The sequence below is a fragment of the Arvicola amphibius genome, chromosome 2 (genome assembly GCF_903992535.2).
Source record: "Arvicola amphibius chromosome 2, mArvAmp1.2, whole genome shotgun sequence".
NCBI classification, from domain to species: domain Eukaryota; kingdom Metazoa; phylum Chordata; class Mammalia; order Rodentia; family Cricetidae; genus Arvicola; species Arvicola amphibius.
In genome coordinates, this window is record NC_052048.2 from 15,626,431 (window position 1) to 15,645,285 (window position 18,855).

General features: G+C 48.7%; 1 protein-coding gene across 1 annotated transcript; it reads right to left on the reverse strand.

The window, feature by feature from the left end:
- Positions 1 to 12,074: 12,074 nt before the first annotated feature.
- On the reverse strand, positions 12,075 to 17,368 carry Gprc5a (G protein-coupled receptor class C group 5 member A). The gene is made up of 4 exons (XM_038318289.2): positions 17,278 to 17,368; positions 16,131 to 17,051; positions 12,430 to 12,488; positions 12,075 to 12,170 (listed from the first exon to the last, which is right to left on the reverse strand). Exons 1-4 carry the CDS (start codon positions 17,366 to 17,368, stop codon positions 12,075 to 12,077), a joined length of 1,167 nt encoding a protein of 388 aa, XP_038174217.2.
- Between the last annotated feature and the right edge of the window lie 1,487 nt (positions 17,369 to 18,855).

The window sequence follows — 18,855 nt, forward strand, 5'->3', positions numbered from 1 at the left end:
GCTATTGGTGATGTTTAGAAGGGTGTGGAACATTTAGGAGGTAAAGCTTCCGGGATGTGCTATAGTTCAACCCGCTGAAAAACTTTCCACCTTGGGCTTAAAAGCCATCTTACGGTAAAGACAAACTAGGCTCATTCCTGTTCATGACTGCTCCTGTTTCTCAAGGACAGGGCTGTGTTCCACCTCTAACCTTATCTACAAGTGGGTCTGTGCTGCCTGTTCCAGGAAATGGCAACCACGCCTTTGTTTCAGAAGACTTTATGATCAACTTATCAGGCTTGTGTTTTTGTGACCCCTTATTTCCCTGCCAAATCCCTCATTTGGAAGCCCCTTACTCCTGAGACATACAAATCTTTTTTTAATTGATTTTTATTGAGCTCTACATTTTTCTCTGCTCCCCTCCCTGCTTCTCCTCTACCCCTTCAACCCTCTCCCAAGGTCCCCCTGTTCCTAATGTACTCAGGGGATCTTGTCTTTTTCTACTTCCCATGTAGATTAGATCCATGGAGAAGAGACATACGAATCTTATATTCCCTATGTCCAGTGCTGATCTCTTGAACCCTGTCCTTGAGGAGACAGACCGCCTGTGTACTTGAATAAAGCTTGCTCTGATTAATTTGGCTGTGATTGGGCTGGCGACCTTTCTCATCCCATCTAGGGGATTAACACCACCCACCCACTTTCACAGACAAAACTCTGGAAATTGTAACTTAATATCTTCCCGAAAATCTTCTCTTGGGTTTTCTTGAACATTATCCTAAAACACTTTCTCATGATGACTTTGCCAGATTGCTAGTTTCGGGGCTCTTCCTGCTGCTGAGCAGCCTACACTACCACTCCTCCCCCTCGGTCACCCCCCATTCCCCCTCCCACCTCCACCCCCACAGTCTGCGCCCCCCCCATTGTCTTAAGTCCCCTCCTCCCTCTCCAAGTAGGAACGGTCAAGCTGGACTCACATCTTAGTTTCCCTGGATGCAGAGTTCGTGGGCTGTGAGGATGACTAACAAATTCAGCCCACAGCCCCTTCGGATTTTGCTTTCCTAACACAAATCACAGGGTTTCTTCTTGGGCAATTAGTCACCCTCAGAGAACAGCACAGAGCGGCCTTTTGTTCTATTTTGTCGTATGTGTGTTGTCTTAGTCGGGGTTTCTCTGGCTGTGATGGATCACTATTATCAAGACACCTTGGGGAGGAAAGGGTTTATTTCAGCTTACACTTCCAGATGACAGTCCATCAGTGAAGGAAGTCAAGGAAGGGATTCAAACAGGGCAGGAGCCTGGAGGCAGTAGCTGATGCAGAGTCCATGGAGTGGAGAGGCACTGCCTACTGGATTGTTCCTCGTGGCTTGTTCAGTCTGCTTTCTCACAAAACTCAGATCCACCGGCCCAGGGATGGCATCACCTACTATGACTGGGCCCTCCCCCATCAACCCAGAAGTAGCCCTATAGACTTGCTGAGAGTTGATCTTATGGAGACATTTTCTTAATCGAGGTTCCCTGTCCTCTCCTCTCAACTGACTTTAGTTTGTGTTAAGTTGACCCCTGGGTCCTTGCTCCCTTGTTCCCTCCCTTCCTGTCTGAGGTAAAGAATCCTCTCTGCCACATGCTCCTGCCACCACAATGTTCCCAAGTACATGGGGCCAAGTGACGACACAGTGACCCCCTCCGAAACCATGAGACATTATTGATCTTCGTTCCCTTAAGTCTTTCCATCAAATGTCTCATCAAAGCTATGAAAAACTAAACTAAAACACAAAACCAGGAAGAGGAGACTTACTCTGAAAAACCCATTTCAGTCGGAGGGTGAACTATCCTAACACTAAGGGACTATCACAAAACTGTCCAAAAACACAGAGAAAAGCATCTCATTCATATATATATATATATATATATATGTGTGTGTGTGTGTGTGTGTGTGTGTGTAGGTATGTATGTAGGTATGTATACGTATATATATTACATATATATAGTGTTGTGCTTGCATGTATACTTGCAGGCCAGAAGAGGCACCAGATCTCATTACAGATGGTTGTTAGCCACCACGTGGTTGCTGGGAATTGAACTCAGGACCTCAGCAGCCTGTGCTCTTAACCTCTGAGCCATCTCTCCAGCCCCCGAGCACCTCCACTCTTACGCGAAGGACTGAGGAAGTACTTGTGTTGCCTATGAAGGGAAGGGAAACTATACATTAAAACTGTTGGGCCTGGGAGATGGCTGTCAGTAAAGTGTTGGGCACACAACTATGAGGACCTGAGTTCAAGCCCCAGGGCCCAGGTTGGGGGGGGGGGGGGAGAATGGTGTTTCATATTTGTAATCCCAATGCCAGAGGGCAGAAACAGGCAGACCCCTGGCACTCTGTAACCAGCCAGCCAGTGGGTGAGCTCTAGGCCAACAAAAGACCCTACCTCAAAAAATGATCTGTGCCAGTGAGGGGATGTGGTAGGTAAAGGCATATTTGTTGCAGGTCTGATGACCTAAGTTTGATCCCGGGACCCACATGGCTGAAGGAGAGGACAGGCTACAAGCTGTCCTCGGACCTCCAAGAGACACATGCCATGTCACATGCACAACCACACACAAGTGCCATGTCACATGCACAACCACACACATGTGCCATATCACACGCACAACCACACGCATGTGCCATGTCACATGCACAACCACACACAAGTGCCATGTCACATGCACAACCACACGCATGTGCCATGTCACACGCACAACCACACGCATGTGCCATGTCACACGCACAACCACACACATGTGCCATGTCACACGCACAACCACATACACAAATGAAGGGTTTCATAATGTCTGTGTCTTGGGTGATTCTAGATCCTGTTAGTTGAAAATCAATGTTAACATTGCAGCTGGCCAGAACCTCAAATCTGAAGCACTCCAAGACCCTGTAAGCTTACCTAGTCCATCTTTGCGCCACACACAGAAGCCCATGACCGCCCCAACAGAGCGCCACTGAACCTGAACACCGCTAGCAAGAGCAGCTCAACTTCCCAAGAAACTGCTTTAGACGTAGCCTCCCTAAAGTGCCTGTCCACTGGGCACCTGCTCCGCGTGACTATCAGCCAGGCAGAAGGCAACATACTGCTATTAATCCCAGATCTGAGACAGCCCACCCAGCCTGACTGCCAGCCCCATTCCCTGGCAGCTTTGCCCCCGTGGACATTGCCCAGTCTCCCGGTGTTTCTGGTCCGCAGGCACTAATAAGCGGGCCGTGTGTGTACAGCAACAATAATAATCCCTAAAGCGTTCCTACGTGTTCATTTACACAATTAACATGCTTTAGGCAGAGCCTGGCAGCGAGTAAGCATGCAGTGAACTTTGACAGGGGTGACGATGGTGCCCATGGCGTTCTCTCCTCCCTGTTCTCTCTCGATGAAATGTCTCCAGATCTCTCTGCCAGGCTGTGCCCCTCGGAATTCTAAAATCAGCTCCCATACGCAAGTGAGATGCAGATGGGTTCAATATTGGGTGTAGGGTAACGTGCATGCGCCCGGTTCAGAGGGACCGGCACACGCCTTAGCCTAGACTTCCTGATGGTACCAGGGCTGCCCGGGCTACAAAGTCTCAGCATGGATCACGGAAGACTCATAGGCATCTAAAACCATCAGAGGTCTTTTTTTTTTCCCATCAAAACTGCTGTCAGCCAATGTTTTTCTAGCATATGTTTATGTAACTATTGGAGACCATGAATACATTTACATATATTAAACCAACATCTAACTTCATTGCAACATGTTAAGCGTTCTGGTTTTATCTTTTCTAATTCGGTTGTCATGTTGGGAAGTGTGGTCCATGTTTTATTTTGGGCTGAGTGATGGGTAAGACGTTAGCCCAGCATCTCCGCAGATGATCTGTGAGAGACATCTGACACAGGAGCACCTTCATCTTTTCACACTGATTTTGTGTTGTAGGTGTGCACCTGAGCCTGTGCTCCATGGACACATGGGGGGGGGGGGGTCAGAGTACAGCTTGCCGGAGTCAGGGCTGTCCTTCCACCATGTGGGTCCCAGAGCTTGAACTCGGGTTATCAGGCTTAACAGCAAGCACCTTTACCTGCTGAGCCCTCTCGCCAGCCCATGAATGTTTAGTTTTGGGCTCTGCCCTGTTCTCACCATTATCTCTGTATTTTCTATGCTGATCTTACAAACATCACACTGAGATCAATACATACCTTTTCTGTTCCAGTTCCTTGTGGGTAAAAACATCTAGTCCCTTCCTTCCTTCCTTCCTTCCTTCCTTCCTTCCTTCCTTTCTTCCTCCGTCCCTCCCTCTCTTCCTTTCTTCTTCTCTCTCTCCCTTCTTTCCTTCCTTCCTTCCTTCCTTTCTTCCTCCATCCGTCCCTCCCTCTTCCTTCCTCCTTCCCTCCCTCTCTTCCTTTCTTCTTCTCTCTCCCTCCCTTCCTTCCTCCTTCCCTTCCTCTCTTCTTCTTTCTTCTTCTCTCTCTCCCTTTTTTCCTTCCTTTCTTCCTTCCTTCCTTCCTGCATCCATTCCTCCCTCTTCCTTCCTCCTTCCCTCCCTCTCTTCCTTTCTTCTTCTCTCTCTCCCTTCTTTCCTTCCTTCCTTCCTTCCTTCCTTCCTTCCTCCGTCCGCCCCTCCCTCTTTCTTCCTCCTTCCCTCCCTCTCTTCCTTTCTTCTCTCTCTCCCTTTTTTCCTTCCTTCCTTCCTTCCTTCCTTCCTTCCTCCTTCCCTCCCTTCCTTCCTCCCTTCCTTCTTTTCTTCCACTGAGGCATTTTTATTTTTCCTAGCTTCACATCGCTAGAGAAAGAATCCAGCATTTTCTGTCCTGTATGGTTTCTTTTATTTTCATTTTATCTTGTGTGTGGGTATTTTGCCTGCATGGATATGTGTACTGCGTATGTATGCAGTATCCAAGGAGACCAGAGGAGAACATCGGATCCCCTGGAACTGGAGTTCACAGACAATTGGGAGCCGTTGTGTGTGTGTTAGGGATCAAACTCAGACCCTTTGGAAGGTCAGCTGGTGCTCTTAACCACTGGACCATTTATTTCTCCAGGCATCTTCTAAGTGTTTCTATCTTACTTCTTCATGGTCCATGATGCCCGCTGAGGTTGTCAGGGCTACACAACCAAGCCAGGAGGATGAGAACAGACCATTCTGTCATTTTCTAGCTCTTTGAGCTGCATGTCAAATCTGGGCTCACTCGTTCCATGTTTGTCTAACATGCCCACGAGGCCAGCCGTGCTCCCTGCTCTGCTCATCCGTGATTCCAGATTAACCAGTGTAACCGGCCTTCCCTTCACAGTTAGAAGCTGGACTGTGGCTTTGAGGGTGACCTGCTAAGACCCTGACATTTGTCTCTTTTCAGCCTTGCTGATGCCCTTGAGAGCACCAGCCAAGGGCATTCATGTGAGCCAACACACTACAGCTGTTCTTTCCTGAAGAGGGAGGGTTGTGACACGGCTATATGTAGGGGGCGGGATATAGTGCTAGACTCAAACATTGTGTCTCTGAGCTCACGAATAACTCCATTGAGTCATCAGAGAAATGCTTTGAATTGAGTTGAAACAAACACAGCAGAACCAGCTCATCATCACACAGAAGAGTTCGGGGGGGGGGGGACCCAACTGGAACCATAAGGGGGTGCATGTGTGCTAATGGATCCCATTAAAGTATTGTCAGAATTGGCTTTTCCATTTATTTATGTAAAGACAGTTTCTCATGTAGTCCAGGCTGCTCTTAAACTCACTAAGTGGGTTGAGATGACCTTGACCTCTTGACCCCCCGCCTCCTGTGTTCTCTGATTACACCACCACACCTACTAAAGCTTCATTTTCTTTTATTGCTTCTTCTTTTGGGGGAGGGAGTGGGGGGGGAGTCTTGCGCAACTCAGGCCGGCCTTGAATTTACTACAAGGCCCAAGGCATTCTGGCTTCAGTCTCCTAAGTGTTGGGATTGTAAGTGTGTGCTGTGTAGCCAGCTAAAACAAGTTCCTTTTTGTTTGTTTGTTTGTTTGTTTGTTTTGTTTTTCCAAGACAGGGTTTCTCGACATAGCTTTGGTGCCTGTCCTGGAACTAGCTCTTGTAGACCAGGCTGACCTCAAGCTCACAGAGATCCACCTGTCTCTGCCTCCCGAGTGCTGGGATTAAAGGTGTGCACCACCACTGCCTGGCTAACAAGTTTCATCTTATTGCCTATTGCTGACTCGGGGAGTTTGAAACATACTCTACAGGGTTAGCACCTCGGGACAAGTCATTGCAAACCCCATAGTGACTTGTCAAGGTTTTCCAGTGATGCTCTCTGTATCTGCTCTCTTAAGGGACACAAGCCCTCAGGGACACTTGTAACCCCAGCGCTCAAGATGCTGTGGTAGGAGAATCACGAGTTCCAATCCAGTGTGGGCTACACAGCGGGTTCCAGACCAGCCTGGGTGACATAGAATAACCTTATAAAAAAAAAAAAAAAAAAAAAAAAAAAAGCAAGGAATTTCTCAAGGAAAGGTGAATTTCCTCAAAAGGAGCCATAATTTCCCACAAAGAGAATGAGTTAGTACTGGGTGTGTGGAGGCTTACACTCCACAGGGATGAAGGCCAGCGGGAGCGCTGACCCCTTTGTCTTTCGACATCTTGAGAAGCTCTTCTCCTTGCCTGGAGCGCCCTCACCTGACAGCTGACTCAAGGCTAGGAGGAAGAAATGGATGCAAATCAAACACTGCCTGGTACCCACAGGTCCCCTCCCTGTGACTTTCATGCCAACTGGGAGAAGGACCCAGAAGAAAGGTCTGGAGACGGCTCTTGATTAGAAGAAGGAGAGTCAGAGGGATTCTGGAAATACGAGGTGATTGAGCACAGGCTTTGACTGTTTCATCAAATGCTCCCTTGGAGAATGGTTCTAGCCTGGCAGTAGTGGCGCACGCCTTTAGTCCCAGCACTCGGGAGGCAGAGGCCAGCCTGGTCTACAGAGCAAGTACCAGGACAGCCAGGGCTACAGAGAGAAACAGGTCTCAAATTGAAGGGGGAAGAGAGCCTGTGATCCTAACACTTGGAGGGCTGAAGCAGGAGGCCTGAGAGTGAAAGACCAGCCTGGGGTAGAGAGTGAGTGCCAGGCCAGCATGGGATACAAAATGAAAGTCTGGCTCACAGCTGGCTCAGCAAGTGTGTTTGCTGTGCATGCATGGCAGCCTGTGTTCAAACACCCAAGACCTGAGGAAAAGGATTGCAGCTGAACATGTGTGTATCTGTCCTGTAAACCCAGCACTCTGAGGCATGAGACCGGCAGAGATGGGAAGCTAGCTGGAGCCTGCCTAGCTGTAGCTACAGTGACAGACTGTCTCCAGGGAATAAGGCAGAGAGAAAGGAGAGAGAGAGAGAGAGAGAGAGAGAGAGAGAGAGAGAGAGAGAGAGAGAGAGAGAGAGAGAGAGAGAGAGAGAAATTCCAAAAGCAAGCCAGGCGTAGTGATATACACCTGCAGTCCTAGTACTTGGGAGGTGGGGGTAGATCAGGGTTCAAGGCCAATCTTGCCTACAAAGTGACTTAGAGGCTAGCCCAAGCTATATAATAAGATCCCATCTCCAATAAAGCTAAGAAACAGGGCTGAAGAGACGACTCAAGAATTAAGAACACTTGCTACTCTCTCAGAGGACCAGAGCTGAGTTCCCAGCACCCACACAGTGGCTTCCAGCCAGCTGTATCTCCTGCTCTAAAGCACTGGATCCCTTCTTCCAACCTCAGAGGGCACCAGGCATACGTGATATACATACAAAGATTTTAAAACACTTGTAAAATAAATTTTTAAATATACTTTTTAAGGAGAAAAAGAAAAACAGGCAAGGGAAATAAATGGCTCAGCAGGTAAAGATCACCACGAAATCTGACTTGAGTTCAGTCTCTAGAACCGTGTGGTGGGAGGAGGGAACAGACCTCTACATGTTGTTCACTGACCTCACACACATGTACACAAACATACACATAGATAGACAGACAGACAGACAGAGAGATAGACAGATGAATGGACTGACAGACAGAGAGACGATGATAGATAGATAGATAGATAGATAGATAGATGATAGATAGATAGATGATAGATAGATAGATAGATAGATAGATAGATAGATAGATAGATAGATAGATAGACAGACAGATGACAGACAGACAGATAAATGGTAGATGCAATTAAACAGTTTAACACACGTGGGTTTCCAAAGACAGCAACCTACACACTGAGGCCAGTTTCCCGGGTGCTCAGTGGTCAACAGCGGATTTTCCAAAGCTGCGCCGCATTTGAGGCTGGGACATCAATGAACACGTGAGCCCTGCTAGCAACAGAAGGAAGTGGGCAGGAAGCAAAAGCCCGACCGGGTATTCAGTGTTCAGTAAGTCTAGAACGGAAGGAAACTCAGAGCATGTGGGAGGGTGGAGTTGGGGGAGGAATGCTGGATCTCCAGGACCAGCCTGTACTTTTGGTTTTGGCACACTTTTCCTGACCGAAAGCCAATGTTCTCACCACGTAAATATCAGATGACATTAATAAGCTCCGTCTATAAGACATTACCTGTAATGATGCCAGGTTGCATGCAAATGGGCTGGAAAACCTTGGAGAGCTTCATACAAATAAAGACAGAGGAAATGGAAAGCAGCTTTAGAACTTGAGGGGTGGGGGAAAGGCCGCTCAGAGGCACCCTTGCCTCCAGCCTGATTACCTCCTTGGTGTTCTCAACCAGAATGCAGCCTTAGCTTTGGGAATCTGAGTTTCGGCTACAGAGGGCTGAACACTGAGGTTCCACTGCCATCTAGTGGAGACTCAGGGTATGGCAGCTTTGTTAGCTAAAGCTGTATTTGCAGAAAGGCTAGGCTGTTGGGTTTGATACTCATTTTATATCCTCACCCCTATAGTTCAAAGGAGATGGCACTTCACCTACAGACATCAATCAATGACACTGCTCAATGGCCAGCCTGGACTAAATTTTTACATTCTGCTTTCCTCCAGGAGGGGGTGAAGAATGGAAGTCCTCTTCTATATACTTCTCATTGGGTGGTGTTATACATCTTTAATCCCAGCATTTGGGAGGCAGAAGCAGGCAGATGTCTGTGAGGTCTACCAAGCTAGTTCCAGGACAGCTAGGACTACACAAAGAAACCCTGTCTCAAAAGCCAAAATAAATCATTCTTAATTATCATCTTCTTCATCATCACTGAACCTCTAGCCCTTGAGAGGGATGAGCAGAAGTGGCAATGAGATACCAGCCACCAGGTGCGACCAGTCCTCCTCTAAGAGAGAGCATTCTTCTGTTGCCTGAATGGGCATGGACTCAGAATGCAGTGACCACGTGTTCAAACGCTGGAGACCACTTTATCTCTTGGACAAACACAACTCCAGACACGGGATGGTGCCATTCCCAGGTCCTCCTCAGTGTCTCAGTGGCCATGAAGATAGGAACCCCCCTTCCCTAATGACAAAATAGACCCAGAACATTCTGTGCCTTTGGAGGTGGAGCCAGAAAGACCAGCTGCATAGGGTTGGAGGTCAGCCTAGGCTACATGAAACTGTCTCAGAAGACACTCCTTTAATCCCAGCATTCGGGAAGCAGAGGCAGAGGCAAGCAGATCCCTGTGAGTTTGAGTTCAGCCATGCAGCAAAACCCTGTCTCAAAAGGGTAGGGGCAGAAAGGAAGGAAATCTTCAACTAACTGTGTCTGTATTAAGACTCTCCATACCCAGAGGTATCCTGGCCCATACTTTTCAATGAGGCACGTTAGACCTAAGAGCCAGGAGGAGCTGGGCTTGCTGCCCCTGATTCCCACACGGGAAACTGAGGCAGGACTGCTGCAAACCAGCGTGGGCTGCATAGTAACCTCTAAGCTATCTTGGGCAGTGCACTGATTGAGACCCTGTGGGGGGGATCTGAATACACAAGCTTTGCAACTACCCCCCACCCCACCCCCATCTGTCTACCTGCACACCTGCTAGGCAGTGCCAACCCCATTCAACCTCAGGACACAGTCCAGGAAGCTTCAGGTGGCTACATGCTTGGCCAGCCCTGATAGATGACACACATAGTGGCAGGAAGGTCCAGGCAGCACCTCCCATGCCTCATCTGGGCATCTCTTCATCTGCATCCCTTACAGCAGCCTTTATAACAAACCCAGAAACACACACATGCACGTATGTGTGCAATATATACATACATATTTGCATATGTGTGGGTGATTACATGCATAATCTGTGCATGGAAATCAGAGGACATGGAAGTCAGTTCTGTCCTTCTCCCATGTAGCTCCCAGGTGTTGAACTCAATTCAGTAGGCTTGGCGGCAAGTGCCATTGCCCTCTGAGCCGTCTGCCAGCCCAGGAATGTGTAGTTAGAGTGTGACAGATAATACCAGCAAAACCATGCTATTTTCTCCTCCCAGCAAACCCCGATGGGTTATGGCCTCTGGAGAAAGACTGGAGCAGTCCAGAAGGAGTCTCATTGCTGTTTGTCATCTTCCTACCTTGCTTTTCGAAAGCCCATTTCTTTCTTGTGCATGCCCACGTGTCTGGGTGCACACACACTACGACACACATGCAGAGGTCAGAAGGCTGCGCTCAGGAATGGGCTCTGGTTCCACCATTTGGATTCTGCAGACTGAATGCAGGTTGTCAGACCCGGCAGCAGGCACCTTTATTCGCTGAGCCCTCTCACCAGCTCTGGCACCCTGCTTTTCAATTAGTACAAACCCGGAGGGATGCTAGTGTGACCTGCCAACCTTTGTGAGCTATAATACCCATCATTCTGCATGACCTTAACCCACTTTTCTGTTGGTTTTGTTGGTTGGTTGGTTGGTTGGTTGGGTTTTCAAGACAGGGTTTCTCTGTAGTTTTGGAGCCTGTCCTGGCACTTGCTTTGCAGACCAGGCTGGCCCTGAACTCAGAGATGTGCCTGCCTCTGCTTCCCAAGTGCTGGGATTGAAGGTGAGCGCCATCATGCGCAGGCCCAAGTGAAGACTCTTAAAGGGCAAGTTCCTAACTAAGCTGATGTTTACATATTGTTTGCATGTGCTGTGGCTAAGGGTAAGGATCCTAGTTCCCCCATAAGGGAGAGATTCCTAACCCTCTGCCCCACAGATTTTGGAAAGACATCTCCTGATCTCCCCATGGCATGTGCATATTCACACCCAGAAATAACCTTTAAAATGTAATATTAATTTTTTACAAAAGTAAATAAATTTAAATTAAAAAAAACAGTTGCCATCGCATCTTTATTGCATACCCAGGTGAATAACTTATCCCACAACAGATACATCCCGCCCCAAGAAGAGACACTGCCCACTTACAGGGCTTGAGGTGAATGCAGGATCCATCTATTACTGAGGCTGGGGGTGAGGGGGTGGGGAGGAGGGCCTGTCAGGAATGCATGGCACGACAAAGCCCAGATTCTCCTGGCAGGAAGAAACAGGCCTTGTCTACTCCAGTAATATCCAGAAGAGCTCCCAGAAAGGACACGGAGGTCCAGGGCCGGCAGCAAGTTTGGAGGTGATACACCCTTCAAGTCAGTGTCCGCATTGCTGGGACCATTGTGGGGCAGTGCCCAGCGATTAGACACTTAGTAACCTTTAGCCTCTCCTCCCCAGGCAGGAAGACCTAGGAGGGCAGGGCCAGGTTAGCTTCCAGTGTGGGCTGATATGCACAGGGTGGAGACCCACATCTTTCTGGGTTGGTGCGAATTGCAGCTCTGCTCTGTGCCAAGTGATCCTCATGGACCCCACCCTGGGTTCGACAAATTGGCTTCCGGAGATGAACGAGTCAGTGAGGAGTTAGATGACCAGCTGTTTGCTCACGATTCGTGGCAGAGGTAAGAGTCCCGCCCTGAGTCGCCCAAGACTCCCACCTCCAAGAAGTATCCTAAGAATGGGACAAGGAAACACGGAGCCGCTGAGAAGAAGCAGAAGCGGTCTGTTGGGCGCAGCAGGCCCAGACAGAAGGACAGCAGGGTGCTGGGTGGGGAACAAGCCTCTCGTGCACAGATCCCCTAGGACACCCTGGATTCAGTCCGCATCCGCAACCGCAGAGCCCCTGACCGGAAGCTGCTGCCTGGCTCTGGTTGTCACATTCTTCGCAGAGTTAGCTGCTGTCCCCTTTCCGTCCTTCGTAGTTATTGTACGGGCTGGTCGGGGCATGGGCCCTCGGGATAGAGAACTCCTTCTTAGGGCTCCGATCCTGTGAAGGAAGCAATCACGTGGTTAACCCTTCCACGGCTACCTCAGTGAGCCTCCAATGCCCTTCTCAAAAGATCTCTGTCTGCAGATCCTCCCCGAGCCCGAGTGCCACCCCAACCCCGAGAGGCGCAGTGCAGGAAAGAAGGCATGCCATCCCTTCACGATGGCCACTTGGGTGCCACCAAAATGGTGCAAATGCCATTCCCAAAGGACAATTGTCCCTGGGGGAGGGGGAGTGAGGCATGGCAAGGGTCATTTACCTGCAGCTGAAAATGGGTGGAATAAGGTGCATAGAGCGTGTCCCCTGTGTCCTCAAGACCTGGAACAAAAGAGAGGAGAAACTGAGGCACCTGGGCATGTGTGTTCCTCACTGTAGCCCTTGTCATGGTGTGACTGTAACAGTTGGTCCCCTTGGGCCTCGGCAGGTCAAATTTCTTGCAGGGAGAGGCCATGCCTTCCAGCCCCAAACCAGGCGCTGTCACGTCCTGGGGCCACAGGGACTTAACACATTTCCTAAACTGGGAAGAGTTTGAATGGCAGTGTTCTGCATATTTGGGGGAACTCATAGGATGTTTGAACTTATTTCCTGACAAGTTTACCTGTCCCTGCCCCCTTCCTAAACACTTCTTCATTTAAGATAGTGTGGAGACCTGGGTGAGCATGGTGGTGCACACCTGTGATCCCAGAACCTAGGAGGTGGAGGCAGGAGGATGAGGAGTTCAAGGCCATCTTCAGACTTGTCTCAAAAAAATAAAATAAAAATTAAAAATAAAATACCAAAATAAGTACTGTCAAAGTGGGCCAGTGGGTAGAGGCACTTGTTGCCCAATCTGATGACTTGAGCTTCATCTCAAGACCCACATGGTAGAAAAAAAAACTCTGAAACTTATCCTCTGACCTCCATACATGCGTGTTGTAACCCCCACACACACACACACACGAAAGTGAGTAAACAAGCAGCATTAAAATTTTTAGACTAGAAATAAATAAGCAAAGATAGTATGAAGAACATAAGGAGTGCCCTGTCCTGTAAGAAACACAAGTAAGCCGGGCGGTGGTGGCGCACGCCTTTAATCCCAGCACTCGGGAGGCAGAGGCAGGCGGATCTCTGTGAGTTCGAGACCAGCCTGGTCTACAAGAGCTAGTTCCAGGACAGGCTCCAAAGCCACAGAGAAACCCTGTCTCGAAAAACCAAAAAAAAAAAAAAAAAGAATCGGTTCTACAGCACACATACATGGTGGAGACTGGGGAATGCTGGGCTCTGAAGCAGGCAGACGGCACATCAGACAAGCAGCTGCACCCTGGCCATCATGAGGCTGGAGACTAGTGACAGCTTGGTCTGTCTGGACTGAGACAGACTTCCGTTGTGGAAGGCCGCACGACTTACGCAGACCCAACATAACAGGATGTGGGGAGCGGGTGAGAAGTGGGAGCAGCAATTGACAGTGCCTAGAAAGACGGCTGAGAAAGGAAGCTGCCAGGGGCCCAGAACACGAAAGGCAAGACGCCAAGCCAGGCACACTCTGAAGACAGAGGTGGGAGGGTTAGCATATAAAGGCCCTGTCTGCTCAGCACAGCAAGCTGAAGGACAGCCAGGATGTATAGCAAGACCCAACCTCGAAACAGGAAAGTCATTTATACACCTTTGCACAGAACCCAACTCCAACCACATACACTAGGGGGTTTTCCTCCCCTTTATCCCTTCTTATTCTAGTTCAGCCTGCATGAAATTGTGTCGGAAGTACTAGATGAAGACTTGAGAGGCCGGCTTCCAGTTCTACTTGACTATGACTGGATTTTGGGGGGCACTACTAAGAGACTGCCCTAAGTCTCAGGAGAGACTTTGGGTTTTTGAACAGTAAACAGACTATGGGAAGTTCTTAAATTGAATTAAGTACGTTTTGCATTATGATATGGTTATGTGCTGTGGAATGACCCTTCTGTACACTGTGAATATGTATTATTCTCCTTGATTAATAAAAAGCTGACAGGCCAGTAGCCAGACAGGAAGTACAGGTCAGACACAGAGAGAGTGCTAGGAGGAAGAGAGGGAGTCAAGAGAGATGCCAGGAGCTGCAGAGGGAACAGGACATGCTAAAGGACAGGTAAAGCCACGAGTCATTTGGGGTGATTTAAAATGTAAGAGTTAGTTAGTAATAAGCCTGAGCTACTGGCCAAGCATTTATATTAAGCCTCGGTGATTATCTGGGAGCAGGTGGTCAGGACAGGAAAACTGTGCCTACAGCACAAAAATTCAGGGAACGGAGTGTGGTGGTTTAAATGATAAGGGCTCTCATAAGCTCAGATGTTCAAATACTTGGTCTCTAGTTGGTGAAACTACTTGGGGAGGCTTACTGGGTGAAACCTTGTTGATAAAGTATGTCAGTGGGGCGGGCTTTGAGAAGTTAAAGCCTCTCCCCCACCTCCAGCTGGTTGGCTCTCTGGTTCCCGCTTGTGTTTGAAGACACACGCTCTCAACTTCCCTGCCATAATGGACTCTTATCCCTCTGGAATCAAAAGCCAAAATGGTTTGCATTGAGTCTTGGTCTTTTGTCAAAGCAACAGGAAAGTGACTAATATAGATGTTGGTTTACTCAAGACCAGAATCTGTAACCAGCCAGTGAGCTCCTCGTAGTTCAGGGGTTTGTTTCAGGGGGTATTTGTTTGGATTTACTTTAAGGTCTGTCTATTTTAATTTTACGTGTATGAGGCTTTGCCTGCATGTAAGTATACCACGTGTGTGTCTAGCACTCAGAGAGGCTAGAAGAGGGTATGAGATTCCTGGAGTTGGAGTTGCCGAGGATTGTGAACTACCGCGTGGGTCCTCTGCAAAAGCAGCAATGCTCTTAACCATGAGCCATCTCTCTTGCCCTTGTGTGGGTTTTGTTTGCTTGTTTGCTTGTTTTCTAAGACTGAATCTCATGTACTCCAGGCTGACCATGAAATTCTGATCCTCTCGTCTCCACCTCCCAAGGGCTCATGACAGGTGAGCCCCACAGCCCGGCATTCTTAGGGTTATAGTCAATGATTCCTCCTCTGCCTCCACTGTCTTTTCTCGGTGTTTTGCTTTTGGGTTTGGGAGTGCGGTGTCGTCTGCTTTGGTTCCCCTCCTGTCTCTCTTCCTCTTTTCCACAATGGAGATTACAGGGTGGCTCCAGGTGCCTTGGCTGGGATTACAGTGTGATAAAGACAAAATTGGGGGACCTTAGGGCAGCTCGGAAATCTCCTCTTGCTTTGAATGGAATAGCTGGTGTGCTTTCTAGAAAGTTACAGATTTTACAGCTGGGAATGTTTCTGTGGTTTGCTTGTTTGTTGTTGTTGTTGTTGTTGTTGTTGTTGGGGGTTTGGTTGTTTGGAATCTTTGGTTTGGGGTTTTGTTGTCGCTGTTGTTTGTTTCTTTGTTTGTTTTGGTGGAGACAAGGCTTCTCTATGTAGCTACGGCTGTCCTGGAGCTCACTATGGCAGACCAGGCCTGCCTTTGCCTCCTAAGTGCTGGGGTTAAAGGCGAGGGCTACCACTGCCTGGCTTGTTTTTGTGTTCTTGAGACCACCTCCTGTACCCCAGGCTGGCCTTGAAATCCACGTGTTGCCAAAAATGACTTTGAACTTCTGATCCTCCTGCCTCTCCCTCCCAAGTGCTGGGCTTACAAGTGTGTGCCACCGTACCCATTTTCAGTGGTGCTAGAGGGTCTATGACTTTCCGTTCATGTTTAAACAAGCACTGTACCGACCTACATACCCAGCCCAAAAGGATTTTGGTATTCTGAAAGACAGTCTTTCTATATGACCATCTTAAACTCATGATCCTCCTGCCTCCATCCCCCAAGTGCTGAGATTAGAGATGTATTTGCCTGTGTATGTGTGCCTGTGTGTGTGTGCCCAGGTGTGTGCACATGAGCCTGCACTACCCTGCCCAACTTGTCCCGCCCCCCATCTTTGTATCAAGGCCTCTTCGCCCATACCTTGGGTGATTTCCTCTTGGGAGTAGGCTCTGTTCTCTACACCATAGCTCTGCTTCATGAGTTGAGGTTTACAGAAAGCATCTTCAACTGGGTAATCTGTGGGACTTTGTTGCCTTGGGAGCCGTCGAAACTCAGGGAAGACATAGAATGCCAGGAAAACCCAGCCATTGGCAACCAAGGCTGTGCAGAGAATGGTGTCGTCCCACTCAGAGCCGATGTCGGGAATCAGGAGCAGGACGATCCAGGCCACCCAGACGGCAATGGACAGGAATGAGGTGCAGCATATGTGAGCCCCGTGTCTCTTCCAGCCAGGGAAGGACCCACAGAAGACAAAGAAGGATGAGAAGAAGGTCAGCGCCATTAAGAAGAGTACGTAGATGAGAAGCATGACAAAGTCCTCATTGCGCCGAGAGGCAGGCAGCTCTGAGAAGACATCGGTATTGGTCCTGTTCATGGTGAGGACCAGGTATTCAACGGCAATGACGTCCTGGACTAAGCTGAAGCCCAATGCCAGGCTCAAGATCACAAGCCACGACAGGGGCTTCCTCCCTCGGACCAGCTTGTTCAAGTTGAAGGTGTGGGCCAGGAGGCAAGAGAAGCAGATGGCGAACAGGACCCCGAAGAGGAAGAAGCGTGTGGGGCCTGTGGCCCCGTCCAGCTTGATGATGAAGGCGAAGGTGAGGCCGAAGACCCCGAGCACGCCCAGGAGGAAGAGGAACTGGGTAGGGAGCATCTTCCGCCTGTTGGAGTCCTGCACTTTGCTGATGAAGAGCAAGAGAGCAAACATGCAGGCCACTGTGGCCACAGCCCCCACGGCGGCCAGTGTTTCCAGGGCAATGCCCCAGCCTACAGCCAGATCACAAAGTCTGTGGTACCTGGAATCCAGGTCTGAGCGGCAACCGCTAGACATTCTGGTTGCTCCTGCAATTAAAAGAATAAAAAGGAGAAGCAAAATTAGGGAGCAGGCAAGCCTCTGAGACACAGGCTGGAAATGGGGCTGTGTTTAGCCAGTCTCCCTTGTAAACTACATCAGAACTAACCCAGGGGGAGGGACCCAGGCCTGGCTCCTCTGGAAAGTGCCACTGGTAAGTGACCATGCTTCTGTAAGTAGCCCTGATTAAACCCATTGGTCCATCCCCCAACCTACCCTCCCCCACATCCACACACCTGTAAAAGTCAACTTTCCGTACCTCCTGTGACAAATTCTGGGGGCCAAGAAGAGAGGGCATGAACCTCATAATTCCCATTTAATTCTACTAGTCTCTTTTGATTTGTTTTGTTGTTGTTTGGCTTTTGGGGTTTTTTTGTTGTTTTTTTAGCCCAGGCTGTCCTCCAACTCGCTATCCTGATAGCTCAACCTCCCCATCATTGGAAACGCTAGAAGCTCCCAGTTGAGGGGTGACCCACAAAGCAGGGAACCTATTCACCCATTAGAATGGGAAACTGGCTGTATGAACCACAGCTGACTCCCTGTCTGTCCTTCACTCCTCTGGGAAAAAGTCTTTTTTCTGTCCCACACCCTTGTTGCCCAAACCCATGACTTCTAAATATTCCACACAACAGGAAGACAAACTATGAAAGAGATAGGGATTTTCACATTATCTCCAAATAGGTAGCACTTACATGTCAAAGCCTGTGTCAGAAAGACACTGAAATTCAACAGGGCTGGACATGGCTGTTTATGATCCTGAATGTCTTAATAAACTAAAAATCCTATCTGAGTTCTTATGGCATTTTTTTCTTCACTATTCCTTTGGTTTTACTGTTTGTTACTTGTATGTGAATTTTTTTTCTAGTTAGTTTTTCTTTCTTCCTTTCTGTTTTATTATTTCTTGAGGCAGGATCTCATGTAGACCAGGCTGGCCTCAAATTAGCTTTGTAGCTAAGGATGGCCTGGAAGTCCTGCTCCCCTGCTGGCTCCTCCCGAGTGCTGGGATTACAGGCCTGCACCAGAAGGCCTACTTCCTTTCTCTCCTTAGCTTCCTTCCCTGCCCCGCTGTGAGTTTGCTAGATCTCAGCAAGTCGGGAGTCCACTTAGGAATCCGGAGGTGGATTCTACAACCAGCTATGGTCTGGCTGGGAAGATATAGTCATGGAGGCCAACTCTTTGAAAAAGCCTAAGAGTCCTCTAGTGCGGGGTATAGAATAGGGAAGGAGTCAGAAATGAGAGGGAAGCCAGGGTTGGGACGGATTGAATGGAACCAGCGCACAGCATCACCAGTGCACAGCATCAGCGAGGTCAGGGCCTCTCTCCAGGAAGCAGAAAAAATAAGCCCAAGTTTCCTTACCACATGGCAGTGCTGGCACATGGGACTTTCTGGCTATGTGACAGAGCTCCCGCTGCCATGGGCGACTGTGCCCACCCAAGAAATAAGGACCACCCTTCTTTCTCCCACCCCATCCGAAGAGCGGCCTCATCAGCATGGACAGATTGCAAATACCTGCCTCCTCTTAATGCAAACAAAACCTAGAATCAAAACCCTCAGGAAGCTGAGGCAGGAGGATTACTGCGAGGTGGTGGCCAGACTGTGTTTACAAGTTTTATGTTAGCTTGAGCTAAAGAGTGAGACCCTGCCTTGAATAAACAAATAGAAAATTAGGTAAGACAAGTCATCCTACCAACATTAATGAGTAAAATGAGTAATGAGTAAAAAATTATGTGGCTGAGTAACATATATACATGTATATATGAATTCACTTTTGTAAATGTATGTTAGTTATATAC

Coding starts and splice junctions, on each gene's coding strand:
- Gprc5a (XM_038318289.2), bottom strand. CDS start 17,368: ATGAGGTTCATGCCCTCTCTTCTTGGCCCCCAGAATTTGTCACAGGAG. Junction 17,052..17,277: donor GTGTGTGGATGTGGGGGAGG/GTAGGTTGGGGG, acceptor TTTTAATTGCAG/GAGCAACCAGAATGTCTAGC. Junction 12,489..16,130: donor CCAAGAGGAAATCACCCAAG/GTATGGGCGAAG, acceptor CTTTTGTTCCAG/GTCTTGAGGACACAGGGGAC.